The sequence below is a fragment of the Drosophila bipectinata genome, chromosome 3R (assembly GCF_030179905.1).
Source record: "Drosophila bipectinata strain 14024-0381.07 chromosome 3R, DbipHiC1v2, whole genome shotgun sequence".
Lineage (NCBI taxonomy): Eukaryota > Metazoa > Arthropoda > Insecta > Diptera > Drosophilidae > Drosophila > Drosophila bipectinata.
In genome coordinates, this window is record NC_091739.1 from 3763766 (window position 1) to 3780329 (window position 16564).

The window sequence follows — 16564 nt, forward strand, 5'->3', positions numbered from 1 at the left end:
TTGTCGCGATGGTCAATTGATATGTATGGCGAACAAAATGCTATATCGCTGTGATAGTTCCATAATATACATGTATTCATGTAGGAAAACGCTGTGCTGGGGGAAGGATAACAATCGGCAATTTTCACTTTGAAATCATTGCAATGCATGAGCAATGCCAATGCACTCGCAGTTGCCCGAAATGCGCATCGATAGCGCATACAGCCGTATAGTATTTTGGATTTTCGATTTGGCAAAGAGCTGAGACGATTTTACTTAAACGCCCCCGCATCACGAAAATCGCTGAGAGACAAAAGCGAGTCACACGACCGCCGCAGACTAGAAAGAAATACTTTCCGGTGCTAACCAGTGGGTGGGTTTGTTTTGGACGGAGGGGTTGCCAGGTCTCTAAAGTGGTTGCCTTTCAGGGCTGATGTGGGGCTAAGTCTGGGGGAAGACCGATGAGAGCATTGCATTCCCGTCGCAACTTTTTGGCAAATGCGCTGACAGCTCAACCCAGTCCAGCCCCCTGTCCTTCTTCAAGTATTGTATATAGCAAGGGGTATCGCCCTGAAGAAGATTTTACTTATGGGCTTCAATTGTAACAAAGTATTAAATATTTATTAATATTATTGTTAGACTTTCAATTTTTACCAAATAATAAGATTAAAATTCGTATTTATTTAAATAAGAAACAAATAATTTATTTCGAATACTAGGCATCTTTAAGTCATTATATGCCTTCCAAATGTTCACCTTTGCTTATTCTTTGATATGTGTTTTTATACTAACAGACGAAAATATCGTTGGCAACATATTTTAAGCGCAATAAAGAGGCGCAATCCAACAGAAGAGCGATCAAAAATAATCGAGGGAATTGCAGTCACCTGCCTGAGATTAAGTAGACGACACTCGCAATTGATTCGCCACTAAATTACAAACTAACAAGTCATCACACCTTTAACCAAAAGCAGTAGTATTGTAGCTTTCAAAAGTGTGTGTGGTTGTGTGGCATTTTGTTAAGAGATTTTCGTGAATAATTTGCCAGTCAAGTTGAGTCAAGTTTTTCGCATATCAGCGGCTGACACTTTGAACACCCGAGTCGTCATGTTGGCATGTCACAAAGTCTGCGGCCTGATATATTTTTGAAAATAGCAATGTGCCGAAATAGCCGGGCAGTCAAATGGCCAAATGCTGAAATGGCCAAAGAGCACGCGCACTCGTCGAGTATTTTTAAAACAATGTTTTTTATGCTTGTACGCAAACTCAATTGCTTCCTTCTTTTTTTTTGGCCACATAAACAAAACGCCGCTGAAATAAAAAGATAATATTGACACGTAACGCAAACATTTCATTCATTGTTTGAACTTTTTTCTGGCCCTATGCTGTTTGTTGTTGTTTAGTTTCTCTTCTTTTCACGGCTACTGTATAAACAATTCATTTGAATTATGTGACCACAGGGATGTGGCGTATGGGCTCTGGTCATGTGTGAATAATGGTCGATTTGTGGCAGTAAGCTGGATAAAAAACTCACTTCCTCCTGGCCATAACTTAATCAGGTCTATCTCTTTTTTGTCCATTTAATTTGTTCATAATTTTTGCCAAGTGAAGAGAAAGCTATCCGGAAAAGCTTAGCAGATGCAGGCACCAGAGAAAAAGCTTTTGAAAAACCATTTTCTTTTTCCCCATGAGAACCCTTTCCTTTCTGATTGGAGCTGTTCATGTCTGCGGCTGCCATTTTACAAATTGATAAACTTTGCAGTTATCATTGTTTATGTATCTTTCTGGCCCGGGCCATCATCCCCTCTTAACCTTTTGGATCTCGGCCCACTGTCTCATTTTCATCATTGTTTTCTCGACTGCCTGCCAAACATTTCCCAGGCCAAACTTTTTTTGCTCACATTTGTTTGCTTGGGATTTGCCAAAAACAGAAGTGCCCAAAAAACAAAAACAAAAAGAGAGGAACCAAGCAAAAACTTCAAATATAAAAAGGCAGCACAAATTTTTATTCAATTGATTTATTGACTTACTTATTTAGGCGCTCAACGCTCATAGATAAGCGATGTTTTCTGTTGTTGTCGGGAAACCTTTTTCCCAATTTTCTTTGTTTTCTTGCTGTCAGTTGGCAGCAATAACAAGGGCCCAAAATAAATATTTAGTTTTCATTTATACAATTTTCTCCGGGCTTTGTTTTAGGCCCTTTATTGGAGCACTTGTTCTGTTTAACTTTATTGAAGGTTCATGCAAGTCTATAAAAATCTGGTTAATTGAATAGAATATCTGAATTATTGATATGTTTTATTATGTTTTATTCGTCAAGAAATTACTAAAGTAAATAAATTGGATGTAAGATCGATCGATTCTTTCTAACGCTTTGGTGTATGTTTTAAGTTTAAGGTATATTTTTTTATGTTTTGCAGACCATCTGAGTATAAGGTAATTTTCCGGTCGATAGCTTAAATAATAATATAATAACTTTGAAACTATTTCAACTCTTAATTTTGTACCGTTCTTTTGCGTCAATCAAAACTGTATCAAAAATATACCTGTGTATTCATTATGTATTTTTTATAATCGATCAAAAAATGGCTCTGTAATTATTTCTATAGGCAGGAACAAAATTACAAGTAAAACTGAACAAAATTGGAATAGATTCTTTCATTGGCCATCAAAGATGAGTGTGAAACAGGTGTTGTTTTTTATTTTGCTGCTAGTTTTAAAGGTTGTTAATAAAATTAATTTGAAGGATCCGATGCATTTAAAATTTGTTTTTTAGATTTCTGGAAAATTTGAATTCACCAATATCAAGTGTAATTCCGTGGATAAGAGTTTTGATGACTTCGAGTATTGTTACTTGAAGTCTGTGAATCGGAGCTATAAGTACCTCTCCCTAAAAGTGAACTTATTCAAAACGCCTATTACTAAAATTAAAGTATCTACGCGGACATTTAATTAAAGTTTCAATTAATTTTGACATATTTTCTCAGGTCACTGGAATAGTATATAAAAGGTTCAACGGTTACCGGCCTTTTATGTACAATGTTACTGTGGATTTCTGTAGACTTATGAGTGGAGCCAATAAAAATCCAATCGCTATTTATGGGTTTAATTTCATTAAAAACTATTCAAATATTAATCATACCTGTCCTTATGATGTAAGTGGGAGTGAAAAAATTAATTATATTCAAAAGGAAGGATAAGCAATAAATATTATTTCAGCATGATCTTTTAATAGAAAAGCTTGATGCCAACTTTATGAACTACCAAGTTACAAAGGTTCTACCTGTGCCGGAGGGCGATTACCTTTTGGAAGTGCACTGGATTGCTTACGATATAGAAAGGGCGGTTGTAAAATTTTTCGTTACAATTTCTTAATAAATAAGTTATGGTATTGATTTAATATTAATCTATTATAATAAAAAAAAAAAGAAACTGGCTGGAAAATGAATGGACTGGCGTTCACAGAGATAACACAGTTTTTGAAAAAGTCACAACATTTCATCTTCAAAAAACCAAAGTGAAGCTATTTTGGATCAATCACTTATATGGCAGCTATAGGATATAGTTGGAGTGAACGCGAACTATATACCTAATAACATAAGGATTGGCCTACTTTATCTTGTAGCTGCCATATAACTAAACGATCGGAAATAACATAACTTTGGTATTTTAAAACCGATATAAGACCGATAAAAAGATCGGTCAACTATATCCACTAGTACATTGGCCACTAAGTACATTGTAAAATATAGATCGAGCTGTGGAAAAGCTATACGGTATATATGGTAAGAGCTATTTTTCTGGTCAATGGCTTCTAAAATTTAAAAATAACTTATTTAACCATTTAGATTTTAAATTTTATTGTGGAAAACGTTTAAGTGTCTATGTACCAATTATTTATTTATTTCTACGCGATTATAAAAAAAGCACTTTAATTATACTACACAATTAAGATAAAAGCTATACAATATTCGAATCTATTCTTTCATTTGTACCGAAGATGAGGATGAAGCTGGTGTTGTTCTTGATATTTTTCCAATATCTTTCCAATTTTTCCAATTCCGTGGACAAAAGTTTTGATGACTTCGATTATTGTTATTTGAAGTCTGTGAACCGGAGCTATAAGTACTTCTTCATAAAAGTGAACTTATTCAAAACGCCCATTACTAAAATTAAAGTATGCACTAGGACATTCTATTAAAATATGTTTAAATTTTGACATTTTTCTCAGGTTACTGGATTAGTATATAAAAGGTTCAATGGTTACCGCCCCTTCTTTTACAATGTTACTGTGGATTTCTGTAGGCTTCTGAGTGGTGTCAATAAAAATCCAATCGCTAATTATTTGTATAATTTCATTAGCACCTATTCCAATATTAATCATACGTGTCCTTATGATGTAAGTAAGAGTGAAAAACTAATTATATGCAAAAGGAAGAATAAGTAGAATATATTATTTCAGCATGATCTCTTAATAGAAAAGCTTGATGCCAACTTTATGAACTACCAAGTTACAAAAGTTCTTCCTGTTCCGGAGGATGATTATCTTTTGGAAGTGCATTGGATTGCTTATGATATAGAGAGAGCGGTTGTACAATTTTTCGGTACAATTTCATAATAAAAAACGTACCATATTAATTTAATATTCATTTATTTTAATAAAAAAACAAGAAAGGAAAGCTAACTTCGGGCGGAGCCGAAGTTTATATACCCTTGCAGTTAAAACCGGATATATATCGCAAACATCGGATATAGTTGGCCGATCCTTATGGGAATAGGAATATATAATCCAATTTATTACAATACAAAATCTAAAAAAAGTCCCAAACTTCTAGTATCTTCAAAAATACGAAAGTTGATATTTCTACCAAATACCATTTCCGATCGTTCAGTTATATGGCAGCTATGGGATATAGTCGGCCGATTCTAATGAAATTTGATAGGCTGGATCAACTGACCAAAAATAGAATCTGTATTAAATTCCAGCTTTCTATCTTCAAAAACACGAAAGTTGGGTCATTTCCGATCGTTCAGTTATATGGCAGCTATAGGATATAGTCGGCCGATCCTTATGAAATTTGGCATGACGTAATGTTTTGCCAAAAATAGCTCTCGTGTCAAATTTGAAATCTCTAACTCTAAAAACACCGAAGTTATACCATTTCCGATCAATCAGTTATATGGCAGCTATAGGATATAGTCGGCCGATCCGGGCCGTTCCAACTTATATACTGCGTGCAAAGGAAAGAAGGGTGTGTGCAAAGTTTCAAGACGATAGCTTTAAAACTGAGAGACTAGTTCGCGTAGAAACAGGCAACCGGCAACCTTTATCCGATGTTTGCGATATATATCCGGTTTTAACTGCAAGGGTATATCAACTTCGGCTCCGCCCGAAGTTAGCTTTCCTTTCTTGTTTGAACTACTCTATACGTGTTTACTCTATTAACCTATACTCTATTAACCTATATTACCAATATATCAACCAATATATGTAATATAAGATTGTTTTAGGATTTATAATTTTCCATAAAAAAGCTGGATACAGACTTTATAAATAACACAGTTACAAAGGTCCTGCCTGTTCCATAGGGCGATTAACTTGTAGAAACAAATAAGAAACTGCATATGAAGTAAAACATGCGATTGTCCAAATATTTGGAAGAATTTCATGAACTATAAAATAAAACTAAATGTTACTTTTTCAATAGATTTTTTATTACCTTTTCTGATTGGAGAGAATAGAAATAAAAAAACAAGATTTCAAGGATTTGCTCACGAATCCGCTTCTTAAACTTTAATCCGCTACCCAAAAGTGGACGTATTGATCGTACAACTACACCCGAAATTTGTAAATCCTTTTTCATATTCGAAGAAACAAATCAAGAAAATCCGAAGGAATTTTATGAGAAAGAAAAAGAAATTTTAGCGAATATGGCTAGAGCCTCAGAATTCATCCATCGAACCTCAACACGGTAATGGCCATCCGGAAAAGGAAGAACCTCTGTCAGTCGATGATTAAGGATGGAGGCCGGAAACTTTTCCAAAATAATATTATGCTAAAAATAATTTCCACAATTAAACAGTGACTTTAAATTCCGTATCCTAACATACTCACATTAATAGGGCATGAGGTATTCAAGTTCGAGTAGCCCACGTACGATTCATGAATGAAATTTATCTTTGGATTCGATTTTCTATGTTTCAAAAATTTGCAGACGTCGTACGTGCGATTAAAGAGGAAGGGCTGGTAACCATTTGAACGTCGCCAGAGCGATATGTTTATCTTTTTTTTAGAAAATTAATTTTATTTTATTTTATTGATTTTATTATTAAAAGTAATTATTAGAGTTATACTCACCTTCATTACTCTAAGAGGAAGTTGGTATATATTGAACTTCCCGGACACATATTTGTAGCTCCTATTGACGGACTTCAAAATGCAGTACTCGGGCTCGGCATACTTTTTATCAAAAGATTTGCACACCAAGTTGGTAAACTCCAACCTTGATTCTATCTAGCAAGTGGTTTGGGTAAATAATTTATCATTACAATTTATGAAGAATACTACTTGATTGGGTAAAGTCAGCAAAGAAATCAGGTAAAATATGAAAAAAGTTTTTGCGGTCATCGCATCGAATTCGTTGAGTTGTTAAAAGAATACTAACGTATGTAAATTCTTACAAAGTGTAACAATTAAACGAACATTGAATATTCACTATTAAAATGAGAATGCTAAATGATGGGATATTATGATTAATAAATTGAAAACAAAACCGTTTAAGAGCTGAAATGAGCCGGAAAGAGCTAAGTATAGAAAAATGTAATATCCGTTGGACCGTAAACAATTTAGTTTTATTTAACTTTAAAAAACCATTTAAAAAGTATGAAGTATTTAGGAAAGAGTTCCATACACCTTAAAAGATGCCAAGTGTTTTCTAGAGCGCATCCAAATAACTTCAATAAAATAATCACCCTCTGGGAATGGAAGTACTTTTGAAAATCGATAGTCAACAAATTCGGCTGGGAGCTTCTCCAAAATAGCATCAGTCTTAAAAAATATTAGTTAAAAGGGAATTAAATGATTAAATAGGGAAATCTATGATTAAACTTACAGTAATGGGACAAGAGTGGTTAATATTTGAATAACTCATAAACGATTCATACACAAAGTTGGCCACTGGGTTTGATTTTGGGTTATCGATGAATGAACATGCTTCGAATGTTAAATTGTAAAGAAATGGCCTAAATCCATTGAATTTTTTCCAGAGAGCCAAGTTAACCTTTCAGGGAAATAAATATTTTTTGAGGTTCAAGTTTCTAAGCTAAAATCTATTTACCTTTAAATTTGTTATAGGCAGCTTGTAGAGTTTCCATTTCGCAGATATATATTTGTAGGTACGATTCACAGACTTTAAGATACAATATTCAAATTCTCCAAACTTCTTATCATGGGACTTGCAAATAAAATTGGTAAACTCAAACTTGGATTCGGTCTAAAGGTTGTATAAAAATAATTAAAAATTAAGGGGTTGATATAATATTACCAATGTAATTAAAATTATAAATGTTAGCAAAAAGGCAAACAACAACGGGCGGAAATACATCCTGAAAACACGTCTGTTTTACAAAAACTGTTGTTTATTTTATTTGGTAATGGACATATTTAATCTTTTTTTTCATATTCTCTTTTTTTTGACAATTAAAAAGAATTTAATAAATTGTTTTAATGATGGGGAAAGTCTAAATAGTATTGTGTGAGCATTTGCCTATTTTTAATGCATTTTTAGGTGTACAAAGAGTTCTTTAATGAAATGTATTCTCAATATCAGTTAATGTATAGTTTGTATAAAACTAAAATTTAAGTAAAAAATCATTGTTTAACAAACAGAATAAAAGAAAAATTCCCTATCGATTACGTCTAGGCAGCATGCCGCCCGTGGCAATATATTTTCCGGATTTCGGATATCTCGTTATGCTCATCACGTTGGCCGCATTAATTTGCACACATGATAGCCCAGCAAACACCTCGTCCTCTCGCCGCTTCGGGTTGCTGTGGGTACTGCAGCTTGCCGCTAGATTTGCTTTATATGAGCTGCAAATTGGTTGCTCACGTAAATGATTTTCATTTTCCAATCATAACATTACGCGTGCCCGCACTGCCAAATGCTCACCTGCCAGCTCGTCATCCACCAGTATACCTGTGGAAAATAGAATCCGTTGAGGTATGGCTTTCGGGGCAACGATTGGGGAAAAACCCGTAAACAGTGGCAAACATTTGGGGAAGTCACAGCTTGATTGGAAGCGTTTCGCTTTCACCTGCTGCTGATTACAATGAACCCAATTGAATTAACATATTGGCCGGCGGGCGGAATTATGATGGCTCGCTGTGTGGCTTAAATTGTATCCAAATAATTTAACGTGTGGGCGTGGGGGCGGCACTTCAATTATTTATGGCGCTATGCGCGACTTGTTTGCCTTTGTTAATGACGAGGCGAAAGTAAAAAGCACAAAGTGCCGACAATTGGCAGTGGCAAAGGCAGCTGCTAAGACAGGAGCAGGAGCAGGAGCAGGAACGGGAACAGGATCTGTTGCTGAAGCGAAATAGCAAGACCAGCTCGCAAAAAAGTTAATTAAAAGTGCAATCAAGCAGCAGCAAGGACCGCAGCTGGAAAGAGAGGGCTCACGGCTGGTGAAAGAGACGAAGCAGAGCATCAGGTCCTGAACGATGCTGACATTTTGCCTGCAACCTAGACGACAAAAATAGGAGAAGGCAGCGAAAGCAATTCCTAGGAAGAAGATGGATAGCTGAGAGAAAAAATTTTATATGAAATATGAAAAAAAAAATGATATATTGAAAAATGTTTAAAATAGTTTATTTTTGTAGATTCTTTGATTTATATAAGATGAACTTAAACTTTTCATAGAATTGGTTAAGCATTTTCAATGGCAAACCTTTATAAAAACGTAATAATAATATCTAAAAAGCAAATAACATTTAACACAAAATAATATTTTTTGTTGAGAATATAGAAAGTTTATCTCGTACAAAAATAAGTCGCATTTAATAAGCATTTTCATCAGTGTTTCAAGGGCATGTGTAGCATGTTGTATATAAGCCCCAGCTCAAATACAAGCACGTCTGAGTGGGGGCGATGAGTGGGTGTGGCACACCTTGCCCCTTTGCTGCAAATTGCTGCAATTATAGACGCCATAAATTATAACAACTTAAAGCTTTAGGTAAACGAGAAAAAGACAAAAATATATAAAAATGGAGAGATGAAGAAAACCGGAAGCAAAAAATGAGATGAGTCTTTGAAAAATGCATTTAATTGATTTTCCTGCTTCACCTCGGCTTTTCTTGACAGGCAATATAATTTTTATTGCTTCTCAGCCCCACGAAGATGTGTTTTTCTGCCTTTGCAGAGACCTGGGTTTGATTGATTGTGATTTAGGACTTGGCTTTAAAGAAGATTAAAATAAAAAGATTAAAATTCCTCGGACAACACAAAAGCAGGAAATTAAATCGTAGTTCGTTATGCAAAAGCCCTTGGGCTTAATTGAATGGAACCTACATTTAAAGGACACTCGCTTGGGGAGTTCTTGTGGTTTTTAAACTGTCAACACATCAATTAATTAACCATTAGGGTATGCTCTCAGCTTGGGCATTGGAATGAATTCTGAGCCGATGTTTGCGGTTGTCATAATTACCGAACCTATCGTTCAAATCGTCAACCACTCGGACATTGGCAACGACAACTGGAAATGAAGTTGTAGCAATTGCCAGCTGTCAGGGTTGGCGTTCCTTTCGGCCTCCTTAGTCCTGCACTTAATGTGCCATAAGGACAGCCACAACCGCAAATATCGAGTAATTACCAACCCTGACCTTGGACTCTGCCTCGGCCTTTGCTTTTGGTTTTAGCCCCGAGAATGTGGTGTTCTGAGTGGTTTTCAGCGTTGTGATTCAATTTTCCACTAAGACCAGCGCAATACTACGGGTGGCCAATTAAAAATAATTTAATAGCGTCCTGTATTAATTTCATTTTGACTCCGGGGCGCCTCGGTTCCGTGATAAATTTAACAGTCCTATCTTTCTGCATTTCCCAAGGCATATCTCGCGTCTTGCACAAGTTTTCAAATCCAATTTATTTATTAATACTAATTGCATTGGCCAGGTCGAAACAGCCAAGAAACCGACGAGCTTCTTTGTGGCTGGTCTAACAAACGATATTGCATCTCAAAAGCAAGAAATTGTTTTGTCTGAAGGCTACTTTTGGTTTACTCTTTCCGTATAATAATATGAGGAAAATATGGTACAATTAATTTTTAATCCATCCTGAGATTGTACAAGCATCTTTCTTTAATATATTATCCAGAAACACAAAGTATATCCATTAAAAAGTATCTATTTTAGCCCCCATTTTGATACTCATATATCAGATAATAAGCAAGAGTATGAGTGACTCTTGGAATTTCGATTACAAATTTAACTTTTGCTTTACCAATCCCATTTTCCTTATACTATATGTACATATATATCCCGGATATGTGTATTCTTCTGGGCCAGTCTTGTGTGAATGCGTGTGTTTTGGCTTGTTTGCCGGGCACTCGTGTAACAGCTGCAGATGAAAATTGCAAATGAAACTTAGCTAAGCTGAGCTGAAGTAAACCGAAGGGGTCGATCTGGAGGGGTCTGCCGTTGCCAGTGGCCACTGCTACTGGATGTGCTGTGTCGGGTAAGCAGGTCATCCGAGTGGCTCTGAGCTGACTTGAGATCCTACGGTCGATGCACAAATCAACGTTAAGTGCATGTAACTCACACAGACACGGCTTCACGCCCACACTCGTTCAAGGGGAGCCCTTCGGGTAGTCCTTTGCCCTTTCTGGTGTCAAAGTTGCATGTTATTGCATCAACATTATTTCTTCTTCGACTTTTCGACCAAGTGTGCGCGTGGGTGTTTGCTATAAAATGTGTTTTTGTGTATTTTTCACCCAAGTGCACTTTTCTAAGACGTTTTTGGATAAATTTTTATCAACTATTAGAGCAATTTTAGAAACCAAAAAATGTATTATAAAAAAAGATATAGGAACTTGTTCAAATTTCATAATTTTAGGCGGTAAAATGTTACTTGGTACCGTTAAAACACATATATTTTTATACCCTTGCAGAGGGTATTATAATTTTGGTCAAAAGTGTGCAACGCAGTGAAGAAGACATCTCCGACCCTATAAAGTATATATATTCTTGATCAGGATCACCTCCTGAGTTGATATGAGCATGTCCGTCTGTCCGTCTGTCCGTCTGTCTGTCCGTCTGTCTGTTTCTACGCGAACTAGTCTCTCAGTTTTAAAGCTATCGTCTTGAAACTTTGCACACACCCTTCTTTCCTTTGCACGCAGTATATAAGTCGGAACGGCCCGGATCGGCCGACTATATCCTATAGCTGCCATATAACTGATTGATCGGAAATGGTATAACTTTGGTGTTTTTGAAGATAGAAAGCTGGAACTTAGTACAGATTTAATTCTTGGTCAGTTGATCCAACCTACCAAATTTCATTAGGATCGGCCGACTATATCCCATAGCTGCCATATAACTGAACGATCGGAAATGGTATTTGGTAGAAATATCAACTTTCGTATTTTTGAAGATAGAAGTTTGGGACTTATTTTAGATTTTGTATTGTAATAAATTGGATTATATATTCCTATTCCCATAAGGATCGGCCAACTATATCCGATGTTTGCGATATATATCCGGTTTTAAATGCAAGGGTATATAAACTTCGGCTCCGCCCGAAGTTAGCGTTCCTTTCTTGTTTTTAAATAAATCAGGATTTTTAGAGTGTTACAAATATTTTAAACACGGTTTTGTGTTACATTCGGCTTGATTAACAATTACTACTATGTACTTTATAGGTATATCGTCACGTTTCTGTGTTTTATTAAGGTTTTATTTAAAGGCCGAGTTTTGGAGAAAATATTGACATACCAATTCCGATACTAACGTGAACAACTAAATAGAACTATCTATCTGTATATCAAAAAATTGTATAACAACTGTTGATCATATTTTAGTAACTAGCATCTTCATTTTTTCAGGATTGTGGGAAACAAACAAACAAAAGAAAATTCTAGATTTCATTTTTGATCTTATCAGTCACTGATTTCATATAGTAAGGCAGACAATTATAGGCCAGGTTTAGGCCAGTAAAAAATACGGAGATTGGTTGAGCATCGGAAGCTTTTTGGGAATATTGGTTTTTTTTCAAGGTGTTCTTTGTTAAGATATAGTTAAAATGTCCATTAAGAATAATGTCAAAAAACATTATATCTTTAACAGATTCTAAATAAAATGGTTTAGAGCCAAAAAAATAATATCACTCATACGACACGTGTACCACATAAAAAAAGAGAAAAAAAAGTTCTACGCTCAAAATCAATAGCAAGAAAATAAAATTGGTAAGCTACTTAGGCACATTTGTAAAATGAATTTTATGGCCACAAGCTGGAAATAAAACAACTTTTATTAAACTGTTTACTTCATATCAAATTTGTGTCTTTTAACCTTCCTGAACAGTAAATTAATTCAGATTATCAGATATTCAGATATGCATTCGGTAAAAGATTATCGAATGCATAGGTACCAGAGGTCAAGACCAATCAAAAGAAAAGAAAAAAAAGTAACATTCTTAAATGTCCTTGTATTTGTTTTACTTGAGGTATTCAATGCGGTTTTCTCCTGATATTTCAAACAAAACCTCTTGTTGTTTTCCTTTTACTATGATTAATTGCATTTCAAGTGCTGAACGGTCCCCCTAGAAACGAGGGGCGTGTTTTTGTGGAAATGCAACCGTGCCGCCACCCACCGAGTGCAAACGAGCCAATTCATTAGCACCATTCGAAGCAAAATGCGAATTAACCCAATCTGTGTGGGCAAGTCGGAAACTCACTTTTAAAATTGCTCATAAACTTTTTCAATTTCAGCGGAAAAATAATGGTGGATACAGTTGAGCAGGAGCTAGAGCAGGAGCTGTAAAGTCCAGAATGCGCGGAAAGCAGAAAAACAAGCAAACTTGCCGAGTGCTTAACCAACATTCTCAAAATGTAGACATCAACCGCACCCGAAACAAGTGGCCCAAATAAAGTGGAGCTTCTATGGCTGAAGCCTTTTTGGCCCCCGAAAGTGCTTCTGTCCGCCGGGTCCTTCGAATTCCTCCTCCGATGTGAAAGCAATTTTATGCGCAATGCGTGCCCCGATTGCATGGGAGGAAAAACACAAATCGAAGATGGAGTGGAATGCCAACAGTCGGCTACAAAAACGAACAAAAAACAAAGTTTCCACACAGTCAATTGTTTTTCAGTCCCTTTGGGCTGTGACTCTGGCCAAGACCTCATTGTCACAAATTTATCGAAGACCATCAGGCTCTCCCGACAATTTCATAAGCCTATCAGTTTCGGATTAAATTAGTTTCACAAAAAGCACAATTCGAGTATAGGAATTGATTTGTTTGAACAGTAATTCCAGCATCAATTACTTTAAGCGGCTTATGGATTTAGAAATATTATTTATGATCTAACAATAGATATTATGAATGCTTTTAAAATATTAAATACTAACTTCTAACTATTTTTAATAGAACAAAATTTTGATTTTTCCAGGATACTGACAGTTATTCCTTGTGGGATATGATATGGGTATTGTTGAATACAAAATAAACTTTAATAAATTGTAACTAAGTCCCACCAGCAATGACCAGCAATATAATCATTATTATGAGAGTCATTTCCTTAAGTTTGTGTGTCCCGGTTCTCGGCTCCTCGACTGCTGCAACTTTAATGCTCTACACCTTTTCCATGTGGCAGCAGCGTACACTTTTGATGGGAAAAGTTTAATAGCTTTCGACAATAAAACTTCACCTATTATGTAACAAAGCCCGGAACAGAGCAGAGCAGAACGCTTACCGTTGCCGTTTCCACAATTTTAGCCATTCCACACCCCGAATGGCTGTCGATCGACTCGTCGACTAATGGCAAGTCTGTCCTTGTTTAACACTCCACAAAAAAGATGTTTTACTAATATAAAAAGTTTATATGGTATATCTTAAAAAATTAAAGGTTTCATGGTCTTCTATCGTACCCTTTAGATTTGCAACCACTAATAATTTGTTAGTCCAGTGGACTAATTTGATCGCGTAAATAATACATAATTTTTAGCAGTGTTTTTTTTGTATCTTGGCTGCAGCAATACTTTATTGGCTTCTAGAACAGAGGCAGTGAAAATAGAGTCGAAGTTTGGGGCGGGGCGACGAGTCTTCATTACCATGCGGCACATGAGAGGCCGATGGCCCCTACATACCAATCCCCCTATAACCTACACCCGGCCCTTTAGGTCTCCGACTATCCCTCCTAGGTATAGAGCTTCTGTGCCACCGCTGCCCCCGCCAATTGCCACTCGGCAATCTCAATCCCATTGGGGTTTTGGCTTTTATTGCGCGCCGGCTCATTGCCTTCCAATATTAAATTTCAGCTTAGCAGCCGGGTTAAGGTCTCTTCCTGTTTTGGTTGCCGAGCATAAGACTATGTGTGTGTTTGTGGGTGTTGGCCCGGTTATCTTTGACTTTGCATCTGGCCATGTTTGCTTTGGCGCCTCACTGAATGGCTCTATTTCGTCCGATCATGAGAATGCCCATGCATATAATTAAATTTTTGCGAATGTTTATTAAAATTGTTTGCGCCGAAAGTTAGGTCTTGCTTTTTAATGAAAAAATTGTTTGAATGGCCGTAGAAAGCAAGAGCTAGTCGAGGATAAACTTTTTGCTGCCAAGTCACTAATGTTGTTTTCCCTCTTGGCTCCTTTCACGTTTTTTCTCCAATTTTTTCACCGTTTTTCCCGCTTTCTCGCATTAAAATACTTGGGCATTACTTTCTGCCTGATCAAGGAAACAATTTGCAATGCAAAAAGGGGGAAGCGGCGCAATGCTAAATGTAAAATTGATTATCATTATAATTGTAAATTGTTTTCCAAAGTCGACATTTGAAGTTATTCCCACAAATCCCCCTAGATCTGGGATTTGTTTAGTGGCATGGGGCGAGATGTTGATGTTGGTATTCAATTCTGATTCCGTATAGAGCTCCGCTTGCTTATTTTTGGTCAAGGGAAAATTCAATTTCGTCAACTCATGCGTTTAATAAGCTTTTCTTTTTGTTTTTGGTTTCTTTTTTTAGGTTGACGAGGTTGGAAATGGAAACGAGGAACAATCCGGCCACGGTTTGAGCCAGAAACATATCCTTTTAACCCATTTAAGTTATCCATGCCTCGCAGCTGTCACAGTCTGGCGATTTGGGGCCCCTTTGTCTTTGGATTTGCTTTCTTTCTCCGTTATGTCGGCAATGTCGAAGGTCAGCTTCTGTCGGACGTGGGTACACATACCATCGTCCCACCACGCCATCACACCACCATGCCCTCGCACCACCATACATGTACGCAAATCGAGTGACACCCACACAGCTTGCCACATTAAAATTTATTGTTTCCCAATATATGCAAAATAAGTTGAAAGGATTTGACAGAGTCTACCGACTATATAATACTTATTATGGGAGGTTTTCATTGCAGAAAAAACAAATAACCTCTCTTGAATTTCTGACTCTTAAATAATTAGAAGGTTTACGAATATTAAAACTATGTTTTCAAAAATTTTCAAAAAAATATACCCTCTTTTCAAATACCCAAAAGGGGTATAAACATTTTGGTTTTCTCCTGAAACCAAATCCTGTCAACTGCCTCATCCCTCTCTCCATTCCATTCCCCACCGCATTGAGTGTCTGTATTGCGGTTGCCGCAATTGAATGTGTCCTGTTATAGCTCCTGATGCGGCTCCTGCGACTCCTGGCAGCAGCATTTTGACACAAAATGTTAAATTTGTCCGTCCGTCACTGGGGAAATTTGGTCCCGTTTTGTGGTTGATGAGAAGGTAGAGCATAGGAGGGAAAGACAAAGGATCACGGGACGAGTCTCGAAACACACGTGCGTTGTCATTGGCGGCGGTGTTGCAAGTACAACGGTATCGCTTGCCGCAATGCCGCTGCCAACAATGACAACCATATTCAAAACGAGTCCTTCCAACCAGCTTCCCCTTGACTCCCTGCCTGTTTGCCTTTTTGGAGTGGAGGAACTTTACACATTTGCCGAGTTTATTTATAGCTCCAGCATCCGAATCCCCAAGTTTATGCGCCTGCAAGATCATGAACTCGAAGTTAGAACTTGTTCGAGAACTTTACGTTGCCCAAAGAAGCGATAAAAATGGGTTCAACTTTGCTTGCAATTTCAGATTAGTTTCCAGTAATGGTTAGAGAGTGGGTACAACTCTACTAGCATATAAGGATTATTACCATAAATATTCTGTAAAGTATGACTAAAATTTGAAATAATTTACTGGATAAACCAACCAAATTCAGCTTAAAGAGTCATGCTTTTCTGCATTTGTTAGATAAATGAAAATGGATAAACAGATATGATTAGATGCAAACGGAATTATTTTGGCCATTGTTCTGGGGTCGTATCAAATTCATGTTGGTTTTTTTG

At 36.6% G+C, this 16564-nt stretch overlaps 1 protein-coding gene across 1 annotated transcript; it reads left to right on the top strand.

The window, feature by feature from the left end:
• The first annotated feature begins 2653 nt into the window (after positions 1–2653).
• Positions 2654–3354, top strand: LOC108127982 (uncharacterized). Its single transcript, XM_017245332.2, has 4 exons — positions 2654–2668; positions 2756–2911; positions 2967–3134; positions 3199–3354. Exons 1-4 carry the CDS (start codon positions 2654–2656, stop codon positions 3352–3354), a joined length of 495 nt encoding a protein of 164 aa, XP_017100821.2.
• Positions 3355–16564: the final 13210 nt, after the last annotated feature.